The 13,600-nt window shown below is 36.4% G+C and overlaps 1 protein-coding gene across 1 annotated transcript in view; it reads left to right on the forward strand.

Moving 5' to 3' along the window:
• The first annotated feature begins 12,169 nt into the window (after positions 1–12,169).
• RP1 (RP1 axonemal microtubule associated) overlaps positions 12,170–13,600 on the forward strand; it is a 211,589-nt gene continuing 210,158 nt past the window's right edge. The window contains 1 exon segment of the mRNA XM_032222943.1: positions 12,170–12,272. Within this exon segment, the coding sequence (XP_032078834.1) occupies positions 12,170–12,272 (103 nt within the window).

A 13,600-nucleotide genomic window follows, 5' to 3' on the forward strand; every position in this document is an offset into this window, starting at 1 on the left:
TTGATCTTATATTTATATATGGTTAGGTACTATATCTCATTAGTAATACATTAGTCACAGATTAGACTCAAGGGACTACTGTTGCAATTAAATTAATGATAAGTACAAGAGTATGTGTTGTATTAGTCTGCAATTTATCAAAGCAGAGGCTTTCAGTATTATCACACTGTAATAAAGCCTACAATAGGGATTAGTTTCTTGATGCATCATGTCATAGACAGAAACAGCCTCAGTAAAGATCATTTCACGAAAGCAACAAATCAATTCAGGAAAACAATCCATAAGTCTATCCATGTTCTATTCCCTGCCATGGAATATGTGACATAATTTCTGCCTGCTCGACTCTATTCTTCTAAAGCTGCTAAAATATTGAATGGTGTAATTTTCAAACATGCACCTGGTAAATTGTTCTACTTTGAATTGTATTGTGTATTTTTCAAGAATCAAATTCTTTTGGCATTTGTATTTAAAGACCCCCATTTATGTATAAGCAATCTCAAAATACTGGGCATCATGTTATTCGATGTCCTAGCATATGTCATCCCATTGTTCCTTGGTGATTACTACTGGTGTTTGACAATCATTTTTTGCACTTGGTTCATAAGACACAACTTAATGAAGTTCATGGAAAATAGTCTGGCATGGAAAACTAATTTGAGGGCAAATCAATCTCAAATCTCATCAGTTTTCAGAACACACATAACTCATATATACCTTATTTAATTTATAATTTATATTTATAAAACACATTTCTAAGGCTGCCTGGCTCCAAAGTGGCTTACAAATTGACAGCTGCCTAGAGGAAACCATTAAAACTGCCTTCTCTGCATAACATCCAACTTAATGGAATCTCTCAACCATCCTACCTCAAGGCCTAGAGCAGGCCTGTCAAACTCCCGAGTCAGATGTGTCACGTGCTGGCCATGCCCATGCCTGGTTTAGTGAAGGGGGGAAAGTCCCAATACGTCACGTGCAGAAGTGATATTCAGCCTGTTCAAACTGGTTCTAGCATACCAATAGTGGAAATTTTGAGTACTTTGGAGAACCAGCAAATATCACCTCTGTCTGGCCCTATCCTCCCAACCCGCCATGCCTCAGTTGAGTTAAAAAACAGTTCAGCTCACCAGCACTGACACCAAGGATCATCTTTGAGTTCTGTGTGCGCATATGTGAAGTGCTGTCTCATAGAACCGACAGGAAAAGTTTTGGACTCTCACCACTGGTGATGTGATGCCACTGTGACGATGTAGTTTTTACACCCCTGGCCTAGAGGGAGAGAACCACATTTAAAGGGTATTTAAAGGGAACAGGATAGAGGCAATTGGAAGCCCTTGAAGCAGGAGAAGGTTCTGTAACTGAGAAGACCCCTCTTCCTAGGTTCCATTAGATGACACTGTTTAATCAATGGAACCTAGAGCATGTTGACTCTATCTGATAGCATACAATGGGCAGAACTTTGGGGGAGTTTATCTTTCAAAGATTACACTTTTAATATTTTAAAGGCATCTCTTTCTGTTTTAAAGCTGCTTTTACCTTGCTGAAAGGAAAGGTCCCATATGAAGCTCATATTTCTTTCCCAGCTAGGAGCCATGGGAAAAAATTTCTGTTCTATTTAACTCAGAGTGCAATTATTTTCAAAAGAATAAATATTATCACTTGTTCAAAACATATTGGCGGTAGGGAATGCTCATTTGCACAACATATTTTCAAATAACAATATTTTTATATATGTGTAATACTTACAAATGTTAGCAATAATTAACATAATCAAATCAAACAGAGACAGAGAGACAAAAAAGGTACAGAGGAACAAATGATAAATCTATATGGCTAAGCAAAAGTATTGTAAAAAAACCATGCTTCTGCCAACTTTCATTTCCTTGCGATTATGATTCAAATTGAATCATACTTGGAGACCATCAATTGGCCAAAGAAATGTTTCCTACAGGATCTTTTTACTTCAAATAAAAGCTAGATACTTCACTTCTACTCTTTTCTTATGCTTAATTTGATCTATGTCAGTGGTGAGATTCAATTTTTTTAATACCGGTTCTGTGGGTGTGGCTTGGTGGTTGTGGTGTTTCTTGGTGGTTGTGGTGTGGCTTGGTGGACATGGCAGGGGAAGGTTACTGCAAAATCCCCATTCCTTCCCCCCCCACTGACCTGCTTTCCAGTTCTGTTCTCCTGTTCAGGGGAACAAAAGAAGATCAGCTGGGAGGCTGAGAGACAGCAGGGGCGGGGCCAGCCTATTTACTGGTCCTCCGAATTACTCATAATTTCTATTACTGGTTCTACAGAACCTGACAGAACTGGCTGAATACCACCTCTGATCTAAGTTGCATTTTTGTTAAGTTTGCTAAATATTGCATAAGTTTGCTAAAGTGCCACTAAGAACATAAAGCTATGAACAATGGTTAAAATTGTAGATATCTCTAAAAATTAAGTATACTTGAGAAATACATTTCTAATTTTTTTGCGAGAGGCAATGCTGAAGCAAAACTGATAGATTATACAGGTTAGGGCCAGCAACCAGGTTTTAATGTACTGTCATTTTAATGTGCAATAATATGTTATTTGAGCATAAAGCATTCTTCACCAGCTGATAAAGTATATCTCCTTTTTTTGTCTTCAATCACAACCGCATCACAACCGCATCTTAGTAGACAATTATTGTAAATTAGAAATGTTTTAATAAAAAACAATTAAAAGACTGTAGTTCTATTTTGCTGCACTTTTTGATGAAGAAAGATAAAAACCTGCCTTATTTGGTTTTTCTATACTACATACCTATAATAAGAAAATAAGCTTCCGCCCCAAAAAAGCTTGATAATTTCATCAAGTTGAGAGAATCCACTCACCACCTCCCTTTCCAAGCAGTAAAAATGATGTCATTTGCATATTTCATAAGGAGAGGGAGGAGAAAGTTGAACTTCTGCTAGGGACAACCTTCTCTTCCCTCTCTCCCCCTGATTTCTGTGCAGCCGCACTTGTGGAGGAAGGAAGCAGGGATGCTGGCTGGTGCTCGCTTCACTTATCGCTTGCCACCACCACCCATGCGACCCACCAGCTTCACCCCCCTGTCCTAATTAGCTGGGTGGCTGGCTAGGAAAGCAGCGAGGGAGTGAGCACTGGCCAGCATCCCTGCCTCCTTCCTCTGCGAGCGCGGCTGGAGAGAATTAGGGGAGAGAGGGAGGAGAAGGCCATCCCTAGCAGAAGCTCAGCTTTCTCTTCCCTCTCTCCCCCTGATTTCTCTCCGGCCACACTTGTGGAGGAAAGAGGCTGGCCGGCTCTCACTTCACTTACCGCTCACCCCTGCAGCCTGCCAGCTTTAGCCCCTCCCCCTGCTTAGCTGGGTGGCTGGCCAGCAAAATGGCAAGGAGTCAAGCGCTGGTCGGCATCTCTGCCTTGTTTTTTGCACAAGCCATGGCAGCAGGGAAACAGAGGCTTTTTACCAGCTTCCCGGCTGATCCAACACCCCTTACACATGCACCTCGCGCTGCGGCAGTCAGTGTATGTGTGACACACACACCTTCTGTGGCATGCCCAACACCTTTGGACACATACCAGGTCACCCGCCAAGTGGCAGAGAAATTGAGCTTCGGCAAAAGGAAAAAAAGCAGTTTGAAATTACCATATTTTTCAGAGTATAAGACACACACTTTTCCCTCAAAAAGAGGTTTAAAATCTGGGTCCATCTTATACACTGAAATCAGCATTTTTTGCTTCCTGAACCCCAGCCTCTTCACCAAAATGGCCATGCATAGCCTCTAGGAAGCTTTTAGAGAGCTTCTGGGGCTGGGGAGGGCAGAAATGAGCAAAATACTGCTTGTTTTTGCTCAATTCTATCCCGCCAGCCTCCAGGAGCACTCTATAAGCTTCCTAAAGGCTATCCATGCCCTTTATTTTACAAAAATAGGCCATTTTTTGCTCATTTTTGCCCCCCCCCCCAGGAGAACCCTGCAAACCTCCTAAAGGCTATTCATGCCTTTTTTAGGGGAAAATGGGCCCGTTTTCGCAAACAACAGGCTGTTTTGGGGAGGTTTGCAGAGTGCAAAAACCTTTTTTTATTTGCTTCTTCAAAACCTTGGTGCATCTTATACTCCAGTGCATCTTATACTCTGAAAAATACGGTAGCACTCTCTGCTGCTCTGCTAAAAAGGTGGGAACTGTGGCCAGGAGATAACAGAATGATTAATCATATTTGGTTAACCTCCAGAGAGAGAAGCTGAATTGGGGGCTCTATGAGTTGGTTTGTAGGGCACAGATGGCCGTGATCATAAGATTTGTTGGGCATTGGTTTTAGTTAATAGAATGTATTATGAATATAACTGAAAGAATGTGTGTGTGAGAGAGGGGGGGAGAGACAGAAAGAGAAAAAAATAAGAGAGAAAGAAAAAGGAAGGAAGGGAAGAGAGAGAGAAAGGAAAGAGAGACAAAGAGAGAAAGAGAAAGGAAAGAGAAAGAAAGAGGGAGAGAGAGACACACACAAGAAAGAAAGAAAGAAAGAAAGAAAGAAAGAAGAAAGTGAGAGAGAGACACACAAGAACGAAAGGAAGGAAGGAAGAAAGAGAAAAGAGAGACAAAGAGAGAAGAGAAAGAGAGAAAAAGAAAGAAAAAGAAAGAAGGAAACAGAAAAATGAAGTGGGAAGAGCAGAGACAAAGAAAGAAGGAAGAAAGGAGAGAGAGAAAAAAGGACAAAGATAGAAAGAGAGAGAAGAACAAAGAGAAGGAAAGAAGGAAGGAGAGGAAAAAGAGACAAAGATAAAATAGAAAAAAAGAGAAGAAGGAAAGAAAGAAGAAAAGTTGAGAGACAAAGAAAGGAAGGAAAGAGAGAAGAGAAGAGACAATATAAAAGAGATAGAAAGAAAGAGAGAAGAAGGAAAGAAATGGGGAGAGAGACAAGAAAGAAAGAAAAAGAAAGTGGGAGAGAGAGACACAAGGAAGGAAGAGGAAGAAGGAAAGAGAAAAAGAAAGAAATAAAGAAAGAAAGAAAGAAAGAAGAGAACTTATGACCACAATTGAGCCCAATAGTTTGGTTGCTAAGCAAGAGCGTTGTTAAGTGAATTTCACCATTTTACAAGTTGCCATGCCCACCTGGTCACATGACTTCCAAGCCATGCTCACAGAATAGATAGCAATTTTTTTTGAAACCCACCACTGATCAGAAGGTGGCAAAAGGTAATCACATGACCCTGGACACAGCAATTGTCATAATATGCGTCAGTTCCCATGCGTCTGAATTTTGGTCATGTGACCACAGGGATGCTGTAATGGTTATAACTGTGAAAACAGTCATAAGTCACCTTTTTCATGCTGTTGTAACTTTGAATGGTCACTAACTTTTATAAGTTGAGGCCTACCTGTAATTGGATAGATTAATTGGATAATTATATCCTCATCCATTGTTAGACTTACAAAGAGTAAGATACAGCATAATTATTACACTTAAAAATAAAATATAGTAAAACAATAAACAGAAGGATACAAATGTCAAATTTGAACTTTAATGTGGTTTAAATCAGGGCTCCCAAACTTTTGGGCGCTGAAGGAATTTAGAAAAAGTAGTCTGTAGTTCTCCATTTGGAAGCTTGACATTGACAGAGTGGTTGTTTGAGGAGACACATAACACTTACTAATTTTGATTTACTAAAATATAGTTCCACCCCTCAATCATCCCCCACAGAATACTTCTCACCACTTGCCACTTTTTCTTTCTCTGGGCAAATAGGCATATTGCCAAATGAAATGGCAGGTTGCAACCAATTACAGTTTTTATTTTCTGAAAAAGCTTATAGATCTTAGATCAATACAAAAATTTGATCTTCCTTATGTTGATCAAACACATATCAAGAATGTTCAGTGCTGCAGGTTAGCTGCAGATTTGTTTTTCCATCTTGTATGATTTTTGATTTTGTTAGCCTCCTTCATTTTGCTTTTGTAAAACAACTATTTCTCCCATATTTCTCAGATAGTGAGATCCAGATGAAGAGAGCATATAATTCACGGGATTGGATGGAATAATGTCATCTTCTTTCAGAGTAGTCTGGGATAGATGCTATGCTAATAAAACATAATTAATTGGTTATCTACATATTACATACAAAGAAATAATAAGATCAAAGTTCAATAGACCAGTACAAGGAAGGTTGAATACAAACAATAATTATTTTTTAAAAAACTAAACAATATTAAAGTAAAAATTACACTAAATTTAAAACATAAAGTACATTTAACATGCATAATTACAAAATGCATAATTACAAAAATCTGATAGATTTTAAGCAGTCCTGCACAGAACAGGGCAACATATTTTGTGGCAGGATGAGTATCTGCAAGCAGCAAAGAAATATGAAATTATCCTGGGCCCTAGTTATTTACACAATAATGCTGAAATGAAGCTAACAAGAATTTAGTATATAAATAATTATATAAATAATCATATTCTGATTGAAAATAAGGCTTGGGTTTAAGAGATGATTTTTCAATAATAGGACAATATGTTTCATCCAGTAGATCATTTCATTGTGAACTATGTAATTCAATGAAAATCAAAACCATATTTGGTACATGCTGATTTTATTGCTGCTTTGATTCAATTGATAGGAGTAAGCTATGGACAAAATTAGCAGTTAATCATACGAATTGTCAACTTTCATTCTTTTTGCAGCATCCCTAAAAGAGTTCAGACTGATTTTTTTCTATAAACGACTTATCTATTTTTTCAGTGTTAAACAAGGTTATATCCAGACTCTACTTTCTTTTTAATTTCTTTGACAGTGTAACTGAACCAGTGATTTTTTCCAAGCATAATTACATAAGAGAAATATATCATTTCTCATTTATATTAATTACTTGATTCTTTTTTCTTGCTCCCTGATTGGCCTTCATAAACAACTCTTAGCATCAGCTTAAAAAGAAGGCTAGTTATTGAACGAAAAAAGATATTTTTGATCCAGGGATAGTCTCTTAAGGTCTGTTTGACATGGTATACCTTTGACTTTACCTTTCCAAGGACTTACGAAATTCATCTTGAGGACTAATGTCTAGTAGCTTGCAATTCCAGGAACATCTGTATGTAGGCATACAAGCATTATTTTGTTATGACTTCAAAATTTACATTTAAGCAAGTCTATTTTATTTTATTTATATCCTGTCTTTATTATTTTTACAAATAACTCAAGAGAGCAAACATATCCAACTTACCTTCCTTCTATTTTCCCCACAACTCTGGGAGTTGATTTGGGCTGCAAGAGAGTGCCTGGCCCAAGGTCACCCAGCTAGCTTTCCTGGCCAAGGTAAAACTTGAACTCATGGTCTGTTGCTTCTAATCCAGTACCTTAACCATTAGACCAAACTCTATTTAAAAGTTTATTTCAGTCAAATACTGCATGCACGATCATTTTAGAGCTTCTAAAACTATGTGCTGTTCTTTTATATTTATTGCTATTTTTGTGTTTCATAAACATTGAGGGAATATTGTGATGATTAAATATCTTATGACTGAAATACAATGTGCTAACTAAAATCTTAACTGGAAGGATGGTTAAAAATAACACATTTTCAGAAACCTCTGTGGAAGGGCCTAAGTAGGCTAGGTATATTTAGAGAAACCTAACCTAGATTTTCTATATTATGATATTCCTTTCCAACTGAATCAGTTTTTCTAGGTCCATATTTACTGAACGATCCAATTTAAAAATCCTCATTGGGTTAAAAGTTGTCAGAATTCTGTGGTGTCATGTATCCCCAAATCAACCATGTTTCAGCTTAATATTTTAATAGAGTAACTCACACATTTATAAAAAGCCTTACTAATTATTGTCCCCTTGGACAATCTTGAACAGAAGGTGTAAATTGGAGGATTGATAGGAGGTATTCCAAAGCACGCTATTCTATGCTCTACAGTTTTCCTGAGTAATATAGAATGATTCATTCAAAATGCAAACTTAGGAAATCACTTTCAATAACTTTAATTTGAAGGAAACTTGAGACATAACATAGAATAACAACAAATCCCACAGAAAGCCTTAACCCACATTTATTTAAACAAGATCAAAGGGTTAATTGCTACTCCAGAAATGGACATTGTACAGGTAGACACTTCTCATAATGTCTGCCAAGCTCAGTTTCTTCTATTTTTCAAAGATTATTTTAATCAAACAATAGAGATACATGGGAAATGGTCACAATTGTATTAGGACTCAGGAAACTCCAGTTTCAAGTTGGAATGGGACATTTAAGCACCAACCTTTGGCCATGCCCACTTTGGTCACAATTGGCGGCAGGCAGGGTGATCGTAGAGGCTGTGGGGGAAAGCATGCAATGGATAGTGGGTGGGATGATCACAGTGCACTACATCCCCACAGCTTCCATGATTGTCCCACCCACTGCCAATTGTGCACTACCTCCGACAGCCCCTGTGATCAGCCTGCTGTCTGCCAATTGTGCACTGCATCCCCGGCGCCATTGCTGTCACCCACTGCCTGATTGACTGACAGCTATTTATGTAGTACAATGAATGTGTGCGTGAGAGCATGCATGCGCTCACATTGCTACCAAACCAGTAGCAAAGCTAAATGATTTCACCCCTGCAAACATCCCATTAAAAAGTTCGTCTATCTTTGACTATGAGTTGTATGTCAACATGTGGTTAGATCTATGATGATATTTTTTTAAATAGAAAACTATGTTTGGAAACCAGGAGGTTTTTTTAATTGAGTTGTTTACACTTACCCAAGTCTACTCCAGATAGCATTTCCCCACACAATAGTTCAAGATACACGCAAGAGAGATTGAATGGGTTCAAGCAATACAAAAACCAAATGAATCATGAGTTTTTATCAAATGCTAAGATGTAAACCATACTTTTACATTTTGCTAAGCCATGATGAGATTTATTGTTGGTGTAGCATTGTGATCTCTTGTCTGGTAACATCACTTCCATGTATAAAATGATCAGTTCAGTAGCCCATGGCTGCTTTCAGATGACACATCAGACCCTAACCCAGCATGCTACTTCCCTGAGATAAAACAAAATATGAAACTGCCCTTCAGATGATACACTGGCTGGGCAGGTTGGTTCCTCACCCTGGCCTTTGGATTCTACCCTCCGATTTCAGTGCTGACTGATTACAGTGCTTACACGATATGCTAATCCCAACTTAACCCAATTAAACATGTTGCGTTGCACGAGCACAACAAATGGTTGTAACGTTACTCTGGAGATTCTTGAAACTTCATGTTCTGCAAAGGAATAAAATGAAGGATACAGACTCCAATATTTATCAGAACATTCAGTGCAAGAAATGTCAAGTCATCTTACTGAAAAGGAAACTATTAAAATTGAAATCATTCAAAGGTAGCATATCTGACTTATATTTAAAATAATTTCCAGTAGTTAATACAGGTTTTGAACATACAGAACAGAATACAAATCTATGTTGCATAGTATGCCTTGGCTATTTTGGATATGAAATTATTGTTTTAGATGGAGTACTTGAAATGAAGTTGTTATGAATTCGTAATGAATCACATACATAATTGCTATCATTATGGTTTGTTGCACAGCCAATCAGATGTTTACACAGAATTTGGTTTTTTACCTACCTATCAAGTTCTTCCCAAAGACCCAGGATAGGCATGATGCTATTGATGGTATTACAGATAACATAACAGGATGTAAGCTCTTCTCTTCCCTTCCCCTCCCCTCCCTTCACTTCCCTTCTCTTCCTGCCAATTTCAGCAAGTAACTCTATTATAACTATCAATATATTATCAATGCATCAGTCCTAAACATTTATTTCATTGGAAAAGTATAACCCAGAAAGAAAGAAAAAACCACATCTTGAAGCAAAGCAAGATCTACAGTTAGCTTTAAAATGTGTAAAAATATGTCCTAAAGAAATGGGGACAACCAGTTAAGAACCATGGTGCATATCTGCTGTGCTTTTATTATGTTTTCTGTACAGTTAGCATGGCAGGCCTGTTGTAATCCTGTCTAAGAGGAGAAGCTTCAGATCTGATTATACATTTTGTAGTAATTAGATGGAACAGTTGCCATCTGGAGATCAGCATCTTACATATATAAAGCATCATAATCCCCTGAATCTGCAGAAATGCTGATCAAATGCAATTGCTTGGTTGTCAACCCTCCTTGATGCAGCCTTTTCATTGACTGGAAGGAATCTATGGCAAGCTGGGTAATACCACAAAGAAAGGAAACCATAGAATTGGATGATCTAGACTCATTTGCTCCACTAAAAGTAAGGACACCAGGAATTCTCGCTCTCAGAATAATCTCTCATTATTTGGCTAGATGAATATAATTATAAAAAGAATTATTATGAGGATGAAAATAACCCTGAATATATGATCTACCAGCTGGAATAATGGTATTAACAACCAAGAGATTGAAGCTCAGTTAGTTCCGGAAGATAATAAACCAAAGGAATGTGTGAATACTAATGGGAAAAATGCATAGCAAATGTTTTTTTCTATCAGTGCTTCAGGATTTTTACACACACACACACACAGACACACAGACACACAGACACACACAAGTTAAACTAACATAATGTGAAATGTTTTTATTTAATTTATAGAGTACTACTTTTTCTGTGTAACCTAATTTGAGAATTAGTAGAAAGCTTTGAATTATTTTCTATCTGTTCTTCAGAAAAAGAAGAGCAAGATTTATTTCATATTAGGTATAATCCTGAGTAAGTATTACAAAACTACTAGTCTAATTGTAATTGTTTGGATGTTAAGAATTTTTTCCTGTGTTAAAGTGTTCAGCATATTATTTAGTATTTTATGGTACATTTTTAAACTGTAAAGATCATTCCAAAGAGGAGCTACTTTTAATATTTAGAAATGATATTTGCAGATCAAATGCATCATCGTAGTACCTCTATGACCTGCAATTATATACCTGATATACAAGAATCAAAGTGCAATCCTAAAACCACCTCCAAATATGTGTGCATAGGATTGCTCAATTGATTATAAATCAACCATAGGCATCGATGTTTCCAACATCTGCCACTAAGGCTAGAAGTTATATGTATGTATGTATGTATGTATGTATGTAGTATGTATGTATGTATGTATATATCTTTTACTCTTTGATAAGATGTTTCTAACTTCAGTTTGCATTGAAGCTTGAATCATGCTGTTGCTTCTTAGTCCTGTAATGCAAAGTATGTATGTCTTTTTCTCATAATACTAGAACTTCAGGCTGTCCAATGAATCTAAAAGGTGATAGATTCAGGAAAAAAGAGAGGATATATATCTCTATATATCTAAAGTCTCCCTTTATTTATTTATCAGCATAAATATAACATACATACATACATACATATACATACATACATACATACATATATATATATATATATAACTCTTTGATAAGATGTTTCTAACTTCAGTTTGCATTGAAGCTTGAATCATATATATAATTACAGTTTCAGTTCTAGCTATCACTTTATTAGATGAATGTATTTATTTAGCATATGGTGATGGCGTATCATACATGGATTTGCAATATTTATTTACATTTCACCTAGATTAAAACACAATAGCATATGAATGTTAAAAAATCAATATTTAGATAGTGTCTAGGCAATCTAACCATTGAAGAGCAGCATCATTTATGTGAGAAAATAAGCAAGTACTGGACTGGTATATGCCCTCAGTTTATAGCCGGTCATCATGTAATCTAGCGTTTGATGTGGGAGCCTGCAGTTACATTGAGGGAAGATATGCTTTATTGATCTATTCAAAGTTGTCCATTGCTGGTGTGATAATTCAAAACCTGGCACCTTTTGTATAGGGTGATTTATATATCTACCTATGCTGGGCTTTCAACAACCCATTTGGCTTTCCATTGAGAATCAATGTTAAAGTTTTTAAGCAGATGTTGGCTTAACCAATGGGGGCTTCTTGGATTTGAACTTTCCAATGGTTAAATGATGAAGATTGGTATGTACTGATAGGAATGAATTGTTCATAATTGTTCATATTTTGTCTGAATCCTCTCACTAATGCATCTTGCTTTTGTAAAGCTGGCAGTGTTATATGGCTCAGAAAAGAAAGCCGAAGTTGGGGTGACTTTAATGCATCTGCTTATAACCCTCATGATGTTATTGAGTTTGGATTCTACCTTACTAGTATGGCAGCTATTGAGCCATATAGGGGCACAGTATTCTACTGTGGAGAGATGATGGAGGATAAAACAGTATTGTTAATCAAAATCGGCACATATGGTGTCATAAGTACACTTTAAAACCCAATTATGAGGAACAATAGTATGCAAAAGAATTGCCCACTTGGCTCAGAGATGGGCTTCCCAGAGTTATTTTCTTGACTTCTAAGAGAAATAAGTTCCCGCAATAAATAAAACTTTTCTTTTTTCCATCCAGTAAAGTTAGATTCTTATATATGTATACCCATCTTATATAATATACTCATCTGTTAATTCACTGCACACAATTGATCTTTAAACAATGTTAGTTAATTGTAAGTCTTTGGCTGTTTTTTATAATATTTGGTTTGATTGTGTCAAAACATCTTGTAAGTACTCAAAAATATTTTTCCATGTTGAATATAGAGCGAATCTTGGCATTGAAAATACACTCCTAATATACTCTAGTCAAGATTAATAATTTAATAAATAAAGGGGTTGGGAGGCAGAAGGAGGAGACTCAACAAGAGGCTAAAGGTTAGATAGGTAAAGATAAAGATAGATACAACAGGTGAGTTTGGGGATACACAATTATACCTGAAGAATCTTCTAAATTTATCAATGGAACCAATTCTTTGCTTCCTTCACTGGATTTCTAAAAGTGGTTTGGGAGCACAGATCATTTTTCCAGGAAGGTGGAGTTTTCCTCTTGAAAGGTACCATTCAACAATGATATATCTGCATTCTGTGTAGAACTGAACAACATGTTAAGGAAACCCAAGAAAAATTAAACAGAATATGAATATTTAATCAGATGAATATAAAGCAATATTTGTATAAAGTTAAATTGGGTTTTGAAATTGACACAACCACATATAATTTGTAATAAGTATAATAATAAAAGCTTGAAAATGCTTGGCTATAAATTAATTTATACAAGCACCATTCTTGAAGGAAGTTCTTCTATTTGATTCTTCTATTCTTCTAATGGAAAAAAATCTTCCATTTTTTCTCATCAAAAAATATGCAAATTGTAATTAACAGATGAAGGTAAAATTCTTTGTGTCCATTAGTACATTGAGAGAGAGAGAGAGATGTATAAGCGCTCTCCCCACTCTCTCACAAAGCTATGGTGAAATTTTCCTTCTGTGTTGTGCTCTATATTTCTTCACAAAGCTTTGATTTTCTGGATTCATCAACCTTGAACACATGAAAAAATATTCTTCTGAATAAAAATGTTCATAATGTAAAAATAGGAAATTTGCAGTTATGTATGCTGTTGAAACAAAATCCCTCTAATTGTTATTCTGGTGTGACTAAGTACATATTGCTAAATAAAAATTGTAATTGTAACAAAATAAGATCTGTGGAGAATTCTGCTTAAATCTGCAAATAAAGATATCAGCTAGATCCTACCAG

Source organism: Thamnophis elegans, chromosome 8, assembly GCF_009769535.1.
Source record: "Thamnophis elegans isolate rThaEle1 chromosome 8, rThaEle1.pri, whole genome shotgun sequence".
NCBI classification, from domain to species: domain Eukaryota; kingdom Metazoa; phylum Chordata; class Lepidosauria; order Squamata; family Colubridae; genus Thamnophis; species Thamnophis elegans.